This window comes from Phyllostomus hastatus, unplaced genomic scaffold (assembly GCF_019186645.2).
Source record: "Phyllostomus hastatus isolate PE091 unplaced genomic scaffold, TTU_PhHast_1.1 phas_scaffold_385, whole genome shotgun sequence".
In the NCBI taxonomy this organism is placed as follows: domain Eukaryota; kingdom Metazoa; phylum Chordata; class Mammalia; order Chiroptera; family Phyllostomidae; genus Phyllostomus; species Phyllostomus hastatus.
Window position 1 is genome coordinate 1,245,120 of NW_025334026.1, and position 15,618 is coordinate 1,260,737.

General features: G+C 41.0%; 1 protein-coding gene across 2 annotated transcripts in view; it reads left to right on the top strand.

The window, feature by feature from the left end:
- The window catches only part of SNX29 (sorting nexin 29), a 564,444-nt gene that overhangs the window by 44,924 nt on the left and 503,902 nt on the right, over positions 1-15,618 (top strand). For both annotated transcript variants that reach the window (XR_006783480.1, XM_045819397.1), the window contains exon 4: positions 1,968-2,092. Coding sequence is in view for 1 of the 2 variants with exons in the window: in XM_045819397.1 (XP_045675353.1) it covers positions 1,968-2,092 (125 nt within the window). In the remaining variant the exon portion in view is untranslated. The remainder of the gene's footprint in view (positions 1-1,967; positions 2,093-15,618) is intronic.

Sequence of the window (15,618 nt, forward strand, 5' to 3'; positions counted from 1 at the left end):
ATGTGGCTGAAGTTTAAACATGTAAGAATAAATGCACAGTTTTTAATGAATTCTGTTTTTTTGGGTTTCCCCTCATATACACATGTAATACTGAAGAGTGACATATACCCAGCAAAAAGGGTTGTTTCAATATGGGGGAGAATTCCAGGATCCTTGGTTCAAGACTAATCAGCCACTTCATACCCACTGAAAAAAGCATTTGTGTAGCACATGCAATGTACTACGTGAAGAGGAATCGGGAAGATAAGGTAGGACTTGGAAACCAAATAGTGTAGTTGAGGACAAGTGTTAGGTTTGGGATGTCAAATAGGCTTCCTTCTCATGGAGGGCAAGCTTTGATCATTGGCAGTGGTAACCTAGAATGCCAGGGTGGATTAGTGATGTCTGTTGTGGGCACAGAATTGAGAGTAAAATGTTTTAAGTGCTGGTATTTGCTGGTGCTGTGTTAGGATTTTCTGGTGTAGACAAGATGACTTCAGGAGAGGTTGGGTTTGGGAGGGAGAGGACGTTTGTCTTAGAATAAAGCCTGTCTTGGTGGTATGGGGTGTAGCAGAAACTGCCTTGGACCTGTGTGGGGATGCATAGGGCTGGAGTATAGATGCTGCTGCTAATTATGTACTTATTGTATTCTGCCTCTTAAATGTCTTTAAGCCTCAGTTTCTTGAAGTGTAAAATGAAGATAACAATACTTGCCTTAACTATATGATAATGTTGATGAGAGGAACTAATTAATGAATCATGGGTATGAAAATATTTTACCACCCACAGAACAATAAATCCTTGGAGTGTTATTATTACAGGTGTGGGGGTAGGTGGGGCAGGAAATGCCTGCACTTAGGCAAGGTTTGCATGGATGGTGGTGGCCACAGGACCTTTGCATTGGGCTCCTCTGCCCAGCCTGCTGCCTCTTGTCATATCCAGGTTTTAATTCTGAGGGTACATTTATTCACGCCACAGCGTTTAAGCTGATCCATGCCCTGTCTCCACTTATCACCTCATTGTTTTTTTTTTTTCCAAAGTTCTCTTCAACTAAAATGGTTTGGTTAGCTTATTTGTTTGTGTATCTCCCCCATTAGAACTGTGCAAATGTGATGAGGCAGAGACCTTGTATGTCTCACTCCCACCTTCATATCATCAGAGCCTTGAATAGTGCCTGGCATGTAGAAGCTCAGGATTTCTTAATATTTGTTGCACAAGTGAATAGAAGGGTCTCTGAAATCCATGGATCCAACTGGTCTGGGGACCCAGGAGTGCTGGGAGGATTGTTAAAAGTAGAGTGTAGTTGCTGTGACCTCATCTCTTTGCAAACATGTTCCTGAATCTCCCATTTCTTTGGTTATTGAGAAATGAATTCAATTGAATGCACAGTAATTGTAACTTGAATGAAAATTTCATCAACTCTGGATCTGACTTCAAATGTAATCTCTTACAGCAAAAGAATAAGAATCAGAATTCATATTATTTCTTTAGCGTATGTAACAGGCCATGAAATTACACAGTGTTTCCAATTTGGCAGGCTGGTGAATTTAATCTCTTAAAAGATAATCTTTTTCCTTAAACTACATGTGATATGAATTTGAGTTGAAATGTGTGAATTGAATGCAATTAACACCCTGCCCCTCCCTACACCAAACTGATTTGCTTTTAAATTGGCTTTTTTTTTTTCCCACTTCCCTGCTGCCTGGCACCAATTCCATTTGCCCTTGTTTCTTGTGAATTGTTGTTATGCTTTCACCAGTATAATGATTATGGCTAGATGAAGTTGGGCTTCCCTGAGCTACGTGAAATGAACAGACATGGGGAGACCTGTGTGGAGTGCCCCAAGGCAGTTTCCTGCCTGTAAATCCAGGCGTCTAGTATGTTCCTTCACACCTGGCAACTTACTTGCTCCCCAGAGGTGCTGGGGCCACTCTGCTTGTTTGTTTCCCTTCACAGGGTGGACTGATGAATCATTGGTTCTCTCACAGGGTGACCTGTCTGTGTGCCCAGTTTGAGGCTGTCCTACAGCATGGCTTGAAGAGGAGTCGAGGATTAGCACTAACAGCAGCTGCGATCAAACAGGCAGCGGGCTTCTCCAGCAAAACTGAAACAGGTACTGATTGATGGTCCAGACAATGCTGTCTTTTCTCTTGCTCTCTCTTTTTATTTTTATTTATATTTTAGTGGCCAGCAAGGCAGTCACTGTGGGATTGGTGGGTGGGGTGGGGTGGTTGTGGTGGTGCAGAAATCACGTGTGAGGATTGTCCATGATGGTGTCATCTGGCATCTTTTTTTTTTAAGACTATTTTTATTTATTTTATTTTTAATTTATCTTATATTTATTTATTTTTAGAGAGAGGGGAAAGTAAGGAGAAAGAGAGGGAGAGAAGTATCATTGTGTGGTTGCCTCTCATGAGCTCTGTACTGGAGATCTGGCCCACAACCCAGGCACGTGCCCTGACTGGGAATCAAACCAGTGACCCTTTGGTTCGAAGCCCATGCTCAATCCACTGAGCTACACAAGCTAGGCTCGTCTGGCATCTTAATGTAAATGAAGTCATCCTTTGTGCAGAATTCTTGGAGCCACATGTAGTCTTTGAGGGGCTTGGGGGCCTGCAGCTGAGGTGCTTATTTCATCAATGTGTGTGGCATTTGCTGGGAAGTTAATCATCTCTTTTAATATTATACATGGGAATAGCATGGTATTTCATAATTAAATCTGTCTTCAATAACAGCAACAGAAATCACACAGGTCTCTGAGCTTGTAAGTGCTGTTATCATCCATTTTAGGGTTGTCAAAGCATTTCCCATGCGCCATGCTCCTGTGTCTCTGAATGACAGAGATAATGCTAATAATAACTATTAACACTTACAAGTATTTAGTGCAAGCCTGGCACTTTATTAGTCTTCTGTATAAATTAATTTGTTCAGTTCTCCCAACAGCCCTGTGAATTGTAGGACCTTAATTTTCTCCACTGTACAGATTAGGACACTTGCTGAGAGTGACTTGCTTTGGACGTGAACCTTAGAGAGTACCCTGTCATATAAAAGCTATCTTATGTTGATGATCCAACCAAGGGCTGCATGTTAACTATGTAGGCAGTTACTTGTTAGCCGGTTTCAGTTGACTTGGGTGTCTGCCCAGTCACCAGTGCTGCTGTGTGCAGTTCCCTGCACGTTATTTAAACGCATTTAACTGCTGAGTGCGCTACCCACCAATAATGAAATAGACCTTTATGCAAAGTGTGCAGCTGTGTACCTGTTTGTTTTTATGCTCCTTTTCACATTGAATATTGACATTGAATGAAATGGATCCGTAAATTTAAGATGAAGTTAAATTTTTTTTGTTCAATTCAACCATTAGCATCACTTTTAGTACCCTAAAATATGACAAATGATGAATAAAACAAGTATACATAAAAAAGATCCTCCCCCAAAAAAAAAGCCCTGCCCTGTGTTTTCCTCCTCCCCTACATTTTAAAGAGCACGCTTTTTCGGATGTTGCTTGTGGTTGGAACCCTAACTTCCCAAATCTTGTTACCATGATGGTGTTAGTGTCTCTGCTGAATAAAATGTGTCATTTTTGGCTAGGTTGCCTCTTTTCACAGCTAAAAATCAGTCCTCGCCATGTTTGGTTGAGGTGTCGGTGGAAATTCTCTGCTGATGGAACCCTTTGCTATTCTTGCTTTCTTCCTCATGTTGATGTATCTTCCTTTTCCTCTCTGCCCTTCAAATCTTTGATTCCTGTTCATCTCCCCAGTTGCTCATTTTCAGAAATGAATGTGGTTCTTGGCAGGGCAGGGGAAAGCTGCAAGAGGGATTCCCGTCACTGTTGATTTTTCTCCTGTGCTCTTGGGTCCCTCCTTTAAAAGTCATGGATGCAGGGGGGCTGGTCAGGGAAGAACCACTATCAATGGCCTCAGTTTTCCTGGAAACCACTGCTAACTGTGTGGTCACCTCAATCTGAGTAGATGTCAGTCTCTGTTGTCTCATGTCCAGGCATGCTTTCATGGGCCCTTGCATGGGTTTGGCTGAGGGCACTGGACTGGTTACGAGCTGTTCAAGGACATAACTTTTTCCATAGACCCCTTTGGCTTTCTTGGCCCTTGTGCTTCTTCTTGTTTCTATCTTAGCTGTCTGCTGGGGAGCTACCTTAATGAAATCAGTGAGGCTCTGGCTCTGCTTCCATCCAGGAGAGGGCACCTGCTGGCAGAGGTGACCCTGGCTTTGGGGTCAGACTGTGAGAGTGACTCTGATAGGACCCTGGGAACATTTGGAACCTTAGTTGTTTTCACTTGTAAAGGTGGATAGTCTCATTTACCTGGGGGCTTGTCAGGGGTGTTCAGTGAGAATCGCATGTAAAGACCTTCTTCAGTGTATAAATGTTTAACCAGTTGTCCTCTTTCCTTATCACCCTTTACCTGTGAACGTCTTCCTCCATCTCATCCCTCTTAGGGCTCTGACCTTTTAGTCATGAAGAATGGCTCTTTCTGTTCCCATCCAGACTATACTTCTTATCTTTTTGTTACTTGGCCCTGATAATCAGAGAAGTACCGACACATTTTCCCCCACCCCCTTTTTAAAAAAACTGTTGATCAAGTACAGTTGTCTCCATTTTCTCTCTACCACTCCTGCCCACCCCAGCCATCCCCACCTCCCATGCTCAATTCTACCCCCTTTTGGTTTTGTCCATGTGTCCTTTATACATGTTCCTTGACAACCCTTTCCCTCTTTCCCCCCATTATCCCCTCCCCTTTGGTTAATGTCAGTTTGTTCTTAATTTTGATGTGTCCGGTTACATTTTGCTTGCCTGTTTGTTTTGTTGATTAGGTTCCACTTATAGGTGAGGTCATATGGTGTTTGTCTTTCACTGCCTGGCTTATTTCACTTAGCATAATTCTCTCCAGATCCATCCAAGCTGTCACAAAGGGTAGGAGCTCCTTCTTTCTTTCTGATACATAGTATTCCATTTTGTAAATGTACCACAGTTTTTTATCCACTTATTTACTGATGGGCACTTAGGTTGCTTCCAGCACTTGGCTATTGTAAATTGTGCTGCTATGAACATTGGGGTGCACACCAGTCAGAATGGCTATCATAACCAAATCAACAAACAACAAGTGCTAGCGAGGTTGTAGAAGAAAGAGAACCCTAGTGCACTGTTGGTGGGAATGCAGACTGGTCCAGCCACTGCAGAAAACAGTATGGAATTTCCTCAGAAAACTAAAAATGGAACTGCTTTTTAACCCAGCAGTTCCATTGCTGGGACTATACTCTTAAGAATCCTGAAGCACCAATTCAAGAGAAAAACCAACACGTTTACAAGGCATCTCCAGCACTCACATTCTTGCCACCTCCCTGTATCTTAGCATGATTTCTGCACATACAACCCAAAGAGACTGATGAAGGAGTCTCTGGCTCTGTTTTCTACTGTGTAGATGTCCTGGGGCGCTTCCTAGACAATTAGAAGAAGGGGAAAGTGCAAACCAGGCTAGCTCTTGAGTGGCTACCAAGGGCTTTTGCCATCGTTGTTGGCAGTGTTAATTAACCATTAAGCTGTGCAGCATAGTCCTTGGCTGATTAAAACCTCTTTCCTGCTGTTGAATGTGTGATTAAAAGCTTCTAAGAGCTGGGAAAGATCAGATCAATGGCTTCTTGAGGATGTTCTCATAGCCATTGGAATGACCTTTTAGGCAGAATGGAGATAATGAAATCTGGTGGAAATGAGCATTGTCCTATTTCTTCATCCCTGCTGGCTGCTGGGCAAGGCTCTTTATGTAATTTAACAGTTTATATCAGACTCTAGAGTCAGATGACAGGTTTGAAATCCTTGCTGTTACACGAGGTCTCTGGGCACCCTCCTCTCTGAGCTTGTGTTTCCTCATGTGCAAAGTAAGGTTAATAGCAGACTCTGACTTGCAGGGTTGTGGTAGGGGCTCTGTGAGAAAGTACCCACAAAGCTCAGGCATTGGTACAGAGCTGCTGGAGCTGCTGCATGATGAAAACATGGCAGTGACTTTCCAGGGTAGATGATGGTGTCCTTATTTTTCAGATGATGACAGTGAGGCTCAAATAAGTTAATAAGTTGCCCAAGTTCCCACAGCTGGTCAATGGCAGAGCTCAGTATTCCAAGCCAGGTCAGATTGATGTCAGATTCTTGGCTCTTCCCATTTCCCCTCCTCTGGCATTGGGCCTCCTGCCCATTATTGCTCCTCTGTGGACCACTCCGGCTTAGTTAACGGAACTAAAAGTGACAGGAGAGAATAAATAAAGGTGGATTAATCCACAAGGCTGTTGCATTAGCTCTGTTTACAAATGAAGAACATTACCTTTTGAAAAGAGAAAAGCTGAAAAAGTAATGACTGACCAAATGATGTCGTTGCAAATCACAGTACGGTAGATAATGCTGAGTCTGCCAGAGGCCTGACTGCATTTGGTCATCTGAGGTTAGAGTGCATGGGGGCAAAGATTGGAAACTGGTGCCCTGTACAGTATGCATAAAATTTCTTTAAAAAGTTGCCAACACTTAAAAATTTTGAGATATTAGGTTGAAATATGGATTTCTAACTTTTCTTAAACTTGAAGACCTGTGAATCTGGGACCATGATTACTGTTGACTTTGGTTGGAGCCCAATATTCCTGCCCTCTGTAGATTGGGCAAAAGTGCTCTAGTTCACCAGTCTCCACCTGTCCCTATTTCCCCTGACACTTGAGACAGAGTATTGGTTGCCAGTTATTTGTGGCACTTTTGCTTCTGTTCCCACTGTTCTTTGCTAAAATTCAGTAGTTTTCAAGCATAAAAACCTCTCAGATTATGAGCCTTTGAGTCAGTTTCTAGAGTGCTGAAACAGTTGTTTTGGTCAGTTTTACCCAGTTTTATAGTTACTTTTGGGGAGGGAATTTGTTAACCTTTACACTGGGCTATAGCCAGAAATCTCTTAATTTTTGTTTTTATCTGGATTTTGAATACATTCTTGTCTTTGTAGATGCCTGGACTTAATGTTATACAAAATAATAAATTCTCTAATGTTTTAAGCCTTTTTGAATTCAATCTTTTATTTTCATCCCAAAACATCCTAACTTAAACAACAGGGAAATGTAAGACAACTTAAAAAAAAAATAAAGTAAAATGCCCATGTTCTGCAGATGGGAGGAGAGATGTGATTAGTACATTAGTCTTGGAAATGATGCCAGGATATTTTCTGCTCTTTTTTTCTTTCTTTTTTTTTTAAAGGTATATTTTATTGATTATGCTACTACAGTTTTCCCAATTTCTCCCCCTTTATCCCCCCTCCGTCCCACAACCCCCACCCTCCAGCATTCCCCACCTTAGTTCATCTCCATGGGTTGTACATATAAGTTCTTTGAGTTCTGTGTTTCCTACACCATTTTTGACCTCTCCCCATCTATTTTATGCTTACCAATTATGCTTCTTCTTCCCTTTACAATTTTCCCCTATTCCTCCCTCTCCCCTCCCCATTAAAATCTTTCCATGTGATGTCCATTTCTCTGATTCTGTTCCTATTCTAGTTGTTTGCTTAGTTTTTGTTTTTATTGTTTGTCTTTTCTTTTAGGTTCATTTGTTAATAGTTGTACGTTTGTTGTCATTTTACTGTTCATAGTTTTTGATCTTATATTATTTAGATAAGTCCTTTTAACATTTCATATAATAATGGCTTGGTGGTGATGAACTCCTTTAACTTGATCTTATCTGGGAAGCACTTTATCTGCCCTTCCATTCTAAATGAAAGCTTTGCTGGATAGAGCAATCTTGGATGTAGGTCCTTGCCTTTCATGACTTGGAATACTTCTTTCCAGTCCCTTCTGTCTGTAAGGTTTCTTTTGAGAAATCAGCTGATAGTCTTACGGGCACTCCTTTGTAGGTAACTCTTTCATTTCCTCTTGCTGCTTTTAGGATTCTCTCTTTATATTTACTCTTGGGTAACTTGATGATGTGCCTTGGTGTGTTCCTCTTTGGGTCCAACTTCTTTGGGACTCTCTGAGCTTCCTGGACTTCTTGGAAGTCTATTTCCTTTGCCAGATTGGGGAAGTTCTCCTTCATTATTTGTTCAAATAAGTTTCAATTTCTTGCTGTTGTTCTTCTCCTTCTGGCACCCCTATAATTCGGATATCAGAATGTTTCATGTTGTCCCAGAGATTCCTCAGCCTTTCTTCATTTTATTTGGATTCTTGTTTCTTCATTCTGTTCTGGTTGGATGTTTATTTCTTCCGTTTGTTTAAAATTGTTGCTTTGAGTCCTAGTTTCCTTCCTGTCACTGTTGGTTCCCTGAATATTTTGCTTTATTTCCTTTTGGGTATCTTCCTTTTGTTTTTTCATTTTTTGACCAAGGTCAATCAGTTCTGTGAGCATTTTGATTACTAGGGCTTTAAATTCTACATCAGATGGATTGGCCATCTCCTCATCACTTAGCTCTCTTTTTGAAGCTTTGCTCTGTTCTTTCCTTCTTTTTTTAAAAATTTTTTATTGTTTTAATCATTGTTCAAGTACAGTTTTCTTCCTTTTACTCCCATTCCAGCCCACCCACCCATCCCTCCCCACTTCCCTCCCATTACCACCCTCCCCTTAGTTTTTGTCCATGTGTCCTTTAAATTTGTTCCTGTAAACCCTTCCCATTCTCCCCTGAAATTCCCTCTTCTCTCCCCTCTGGTCACTGTCAGCCTGTCCTCTATTTCAGTGTCTTAGGTTATATTTTGCTTGTTTCTTTGTTTTGTTGATTAGGTTCCTGTTAAAGGTGAGATCATATGGTATTTGTCTTTCACTGCCTGGCTTATTTTGCTTAGCATAATGCTTTCCAGCTCCATCCATGCTGTTGCAAAGGATAGGAGCTCCTTCTTTCTTTCTGCTGCGTAGAATTCCATTGTGTAAATGTACCATAGATTTTTGATCCATTCATTTACTGATGGGCATCTAGGTTGCTTCCAGCACTTAGCTATTGTAAATTGTGCTGCTATGAACATCGGGGTGCAAAGGTTCTTTTGTATTGGTGTTTTAGTGTTCTTAAGATAGAGTCCCAGCAGTGGAATTGCTGGGTCAAAAGGCAGATCCATTTTTAGATTTCTGAGGAAGTTCCATACTGTTTTCCATAGTGGTTGTACCAGTCTGCAGTCCCACCAAGAGTGCACTAGGGGCCCCTTTTCTCCACAACCTCTCCAACACTTGTTGTTTGTTGCTTTGTTTATGATGGTCATTCTGACTGGTGTGAAGTGGTATCTCATTGTGGTTTTAATCTGCATCTCTCTGATAGCTAGCGATATTGACTATTGTTTCATGTGTCTTTGGATCCTCTGTATGTCCTCCTTGGAGAGGTGTCTGTTCAAGTCCTTTGCCCATTTTTTAATTGGGTTGCTTGTCTTCTTAGAGCGTAGTCCTGTAAGTTCTTTATGTATTTTGGAGATTAAATCCTTGTCTGTGGTATCATTGGCAAATATGTTTTCCCATACAGTGGTTGTCTTTTTATTTTGATACTGTTTTCTTTAGCTGTGCAGAAGCTTTTTATTTTGATGAAGTCCCATTTGTTTATTCTTTCCTTTATGTCCCTTGCTCTAGGGGACATGTCTGTAAAAAAGTTTCTTCGTGAAATATCTGAGATTTTCCTACCTACGTTCTCCTCTAGGACTTTAATGGTGTCACGGTTTATATTTAAATCTTTTATCCACTTTGAATTTATTTTTGTATAAGGTGTAAATTGGTGCTCTAATTTCATTTTTTTGCATGTAGCTGTCCAGTTCTCGCAACACCATTTGTTGAAGAGGCTATTTTTACTCCATTTTATGTTGCTGCCTCCTTTGTCAAATGTTAATTGACTGTAGAGACTTGGGTTTATTTCTGGGCTCTCTGTTCTGTTCCATTGGTCCATGTGCCTGTTTTTATGCCAGTACCAGGCTGTTTTGATTACAGTGGCCTTGTAGTATAGTTTAGTGTCAGGTATTTTGATCTCTCCTACTTTACTCTTCTTTCTCAAAATTGCAGCAGCTATTTGGGGTTGTTTATGTTTCCATATAAATTTTTGAAGTGTTTGTTCTATGTCTGTGAAATAAGCCATTGGTACTTTAATATGTATTACATTGAATGTGTAAATTGCTTTGGGTAGTATGGACATTTTGATGATATTAATTATTCCAATCCATGAACACGGTATATGTTTCAATTTGTTTGTATCTTCCTTGATTTCTTTTCTGAGTGTTATGTAGTTTTCTGAATACAGGTCTTTTACCTCTTTGGTTAGGTTTATTCCTAGATATTTTATTTTTCTTTTTGCTATTTCAAATGGGATATTTTTCTTGATTTTTTGCTTCTGCTGTTTCATTATTGGTGTACAGAAATGCCTTTGATTTCTGGATATTGACTTTGTATCCCGCTGTTTTGCCAAATTCATTTATTAGGTCAAGCAGTTTTTTGGTGGAGTCTGTAGGATTTTCTGTGTACACTATCATGTCATCTGCAAACAGTGACAGTTTTGTTTCCTCCTTTCTGATTTGGATGCCTTTTATTTCTTTTTCTTGTCTGATCACTGTGGCTAAAACTCCCAGTACTATATTGAATAGAAGTGGTGAAAGTGGACATCCTTGTCTTGTTCCTGATCTTAATGGAAAAGATTTTAATTTTCGCCCAGCTCTGTTCTTTTTTTGGGCCATATTTCTTTGTCTTGGCACATCTGTTAAGTTCTAAGGGGGTGGGGCCTTAGCCCCCCCTTCCTGCCCCCCATGCTGGGCAACCCTCCTTGCTACACTGCTGTGCTGCCAGTCGGGGAGGGGCCAGAGAGGGAAATGATGCAGCCCACCTGCTCATCTCTAGCCCACTTTCCAATAAATTCTTGTGTGAGACTGGGAGTTTCTCCCACCATGGCAACTGCCCACGTAGTCCACATTCAGCTGTGAGTCTCAGTTTTCCATTTAGTTGGCCCCACCCTTGTAGTCCACAGCCTTGTGGCGGGTTCTTACTGGTCTGATTGTTCTGTTTGACTGTTTCTTTTAATTCCTTGTTTGTTGGAGCTCCATGCAGTTTGGTTTTCTGGCACTTCTGCTTGTTTTTTGATTTTAGATTGGTTGTTATCTTCCTTTTGGTTGTGGGAGTAAGCAAAGGGTTTCTACCTATGCCTCCATCTTGGCTAGAACTGTCTGCACTGTTTGATTAATTGACTCAACACAGACTGGCTTGCTTAGTGTTTGCTAGATACTCACATCGAGCAGCTCCTGTGACCTAGGGAACTGGTTAGACTCTTCATATTCATTAGGTAATTTTATTCCTGAAATGACTTTGCATAGTGAGTGGTAATGTCCCCATTTTACAGATGAAGGAAATAAGGCTCAAAGGAATGAAATAATTTCCTTACTGCTTTAGAACTAATGAGTAGCAGAGCTGGGATTCCTACTCAGGTCTACATATTTGTGCTTCTAAAGCTTCTACTTTTATCCATAATGGCACATTATTTCCAGAAAGAGGACTCTCTGAGAGATCATGATCCCCCTCATTTGAATTCATGAGTAAATTAAGCATCAAATTTTGAGCAAGTTATTACCACTCAGAGCCAAGGTCAGCAAAATATTGATATGTACCCCCCTCCTATTTTTTAAAATTATACTTTGTTTATGCTATTACAGTCGTCCCAAATTTTCCTCCTTTGCCCACCCTCCTCCTGTTTTTGTAAAGAAAGTTTTATTGGAACACAGCCACATGCATTTATGTACTTACTGTTTATGGCTGCTGTTAGGCAGAGTTCTGTCTGAGACCATCTGGCCTGTAGATTCTCATGTAGTTACTATTTGGCCTTTTACAGGAACAGTTTGCCAACCCAGTCTTAGAGAACAAAGGACAGGGGATTCTACTATATGTTACCATCATACCATATTTAATTGTTTTACTTTCTCTTGACTTTTAAGCTCCTATCATAGTGCCTTGAAATATATAATTTCTCCAATAAAAATGCAGTCCATGAATATAATTTGGTTGGAAGAAAGGGTGTGTATGGTACTATAGTTCATGATTCCTGAGTTAACTTATATTAGGATCACTCCAGAGTGCTATAAAGGACTGATTAATTTTTGAGGAAAAGAGCAAATATTAAATTTTAAATTAATTAAAAGTGACAAAGAGCTCTGCATAAGCTTGGCTTGGAATTGGTGGGTTTTGTAGCCATTGGAAGCCCAAGTAGCCAGTAGAGAACACAATGCAGAAAAATGAACTAGCTTCCCTTCTGTTGGAGAAAGAAGAAAGGACTATTGCAGTCAGTGGCTTTCTTAGTACATTTGGGCTGCTATAACAAAATACCACAGACTGAGTATCTTATAAACAACAGCAATTTATTTCCTATAGTTCTAGATGCTGGGAAGTTGAAGATCAAGGTGCCAGCATGGTTAGGTGAAGGATCTCTTCCTGTGTCATGTTGGTACCTTCTTGCTGTGTGCTCACATGGTGGAAGGAGCAAGGGATCCCTCTGGAACCTCTCTTATAAGGGCACTAATCCCATTTATGAGGGTTCTACTCTCATAACCTAAGGGTCCTCCCAGAGGCCCCACCTTCTAATACAGGCATCTTTGGGGGTTAGGATTTCACTATTCAGATTATAGCCGTGGCATACTCTTGAAATTTGAAGTTCTGGTTAATTAATAATACATTATCACCAGGTTACTCTGTGATGGCAGTTTATTACAAGGCGACAGGCACGATTAAGAACATACCAGAGACATACTTGCTGTAGAATTTAAGTTGAATCTTCCTTGTCTGTTCAGCAGCCTTTAGCACCAATGACCCTCTGAATGCCACAGCCTCTTGGCATACTTTCTACTTCTTTGTTGACCCATTTTGGCATATCATTTCTACATACTCAATTAATGTTATTTATCCTCAGATTCTTTTGCTATCTCTTGTTTCTACATACACTGTCTGAATTCTTTGGTGAAAATTGTTCTCTTTGTGTTATTACTCTGTTATCCCTCCAGTAGATCACTACCTTGAGCTCTTTTTCTTGAGTGTCTCTGTTTGGATGGACTACAAGCCTGTCAAAGTTTTCAAACCTGAATCTTATCATTTCCCCATGTTTGCTCCTGTGTTCCTTGCTTAGTGAATGGCTCTGCCCTTCACCCAGGCCCTTGGGCTTCTACCTAGCCTCCATCTTCCCCTCAGCCCTCAAACCAGTCTTTTATACAGCACCGTGTTTTGTCTCTGAGATGGTCCCCTAATTCACTCACATTTCCTCCATCCTTAATGGGTTTTCTTTTTTCACCCTTAGTTATGTCTTTCTGCCTTCACTCTTGATCAGCACAGATATCTACTCTGCATTTTATAGTCAGAGAGAGGGGTCTTAAATGGCCAACTTGTTCTCTCACCCCACCCCCTACTTAAGCTCCCTCCTGATTCTTTGTTATAGTTGGAAAGAGCACACACTCCTTGACATGGCTTCCAAGGTGTGTCCACCACCAGCTCTGTCTATCTCTGCTTTTCCTCTGTACCCCACCACACACCCAGGGCACACATGCAGCCAACAGGTTAAGACATTGTTACACTTGTGTCCAGTTGATAAAGAAATGAGGACCTGAACCTCACAGGTCCTCCTTTTGCCATGGTCCCTGCCTTGAGACCCTCAGGATCTTCCTAAGTGTTAATGCTGGACACTGTGGGGGAGAGGGTCTTCAGTACTATTGCTTTTCCATTGCTCAGTGCCTCTGGCCAATTTAGGTGGTTAAACCCTATGTTTAGAACAGTACTTCTGATATTTGCAATCCTGAAGCTCTTCAAGTTGGGAATTATCCTTTGTTCCTTCTCTTCCACTGCCCTCCTTCCTCATCCCTAGCTGAAAGAACAGCTGCTGAACCTTCTGTTTTCATTCTTTTAAAAATTGTGATAAAATATACATAAAATAAGAATGACAATTTTAAGTGTACAATTCAGAGTTATTAAGTGTGTTCACATTGTGTAACCATTACCTCCATGCCTCCCAGAACCTTTTCATCTTCCCATACTGAAACTCTGTCCCCATTAAACAACAGCTCCCCATCTCCTCCTCCCCACAGCTCTCAGCCACCACCATTCTACTTACTGTCGCTATAAATTTGACTTTTTTAAGGTACTTTATATGAGCGGAGTCATACAATATTTGTTCTTTTGTGTCTGGCCTATTTCGTTTAGCATAATGTCCTCAAGGTTCATGCATTTGTAGCATGTGTCCAAATTTCCTTTTTAAGGTTGAGTAATACATATATATATATATATCACAATTGTTTATCCAGTCATCTGTCAATAAAAACCTGGATTGCATCCACTATTCACTATTGTGAATAATTCTGCCAAAAACATTGGTGTACAAATAGCTGTTCAAGCCCTTGCTTTTGAGTATGTAGACCCAAAAGTGAATTTGCTGGGTCATATGGTGATTCTGTGTTTAATTTTTTGAAGAGCCACCATACTGTTTTCCATACTGGCTGTTCCATTTTGCATTCTTACCAGCAATGCACAACAGTTTCAATTTGTCCACATCCTTACCAACATTTGCTTTTTTTTTTTATGCTAGCCATTTGATGGTATCTCATTGTGGTTTTGGTCTGTTCTCTCTTGAAGTTTCAGACTTCTCTCAAAGAATCATTTATGAGCTTCTCCCACCCTCAATTCAGCTGGACTCTGCCTTTCCTATAGGTTCCCCTCCTATAATCTTTAGTCCTTCTCTTAGCAAACCTATGTATAGCACTATTTTTTTTAATGCTCACCTTGGGGTATGTTTATTGATTTTAGAGAGAAGCGAAGACAGAGAGAGAGAAACATTAATGTGAGAAACATGGATTGGTTGCCTCCCATATGTGCCCTGACTGGGAATCAGACCTGCAGCCTAGGTATGTGCCCTGACCAGGAATTGAACCCACAGCCTTTTGGTGTAGCCAACTTCAATGATGCTTCAACCAACTGAGCCACCTGGCCAGGGCACACTACTTGATTTTTGACTCTCTGTCTCGACGGTTAAGGACTGGGACCATTCTCACTCATCAGTGTATGGCAAGGTTGTTAGTAACCAAAAAACTGAGTTCACAATAATGACTTAAGGACCCAGACTGCAGGCCATGCTGCTCATTCTCCTGGGCAGCTGAACCCTACTGTCTTCTCTCTGTACATGTTCACAGTTCATTGAAAAGCAGGTGGTATTAATATACTCACAGCTGCAAAACTGCAGAAACCAACTTCCTTGATTGTCAGTGGGGATTTTTGAAAATGGCGGATTGCATTCAACTCAAAGCAGAATTTATATTTTGCTTCATTGGGTCACCTTGGACAACAATTTCATTTCTGTAGAAAATTAATTTTGGAGAAGCTGCATGTGCCAGGAGAAACCTGGGCCCATCATTTTGGTGGAGGGGAAGTCAACTCCCCCACCCTGGCATCCCTATAGTGTTTTCAGTTCCTCCTTTGGGTTTCTTTGTTGTGTTCATGAACTTGCAAATCAGCTATTTCTGGTGAAAGAGACCTTTGAAGGATGTCTGTGGAAGGTGTTAAGAAAATACTGATCCCTTCCCTGGCTAGTGTGGTTTAGTTGTTTGGAGCATCATCCTGTAACTGAAAGGTTGTGGGTCTGATTTCTTGTCTGGGCACATACATGGGTTGTGGGTTTGATCCCCGGTCTGGATGCATGATCC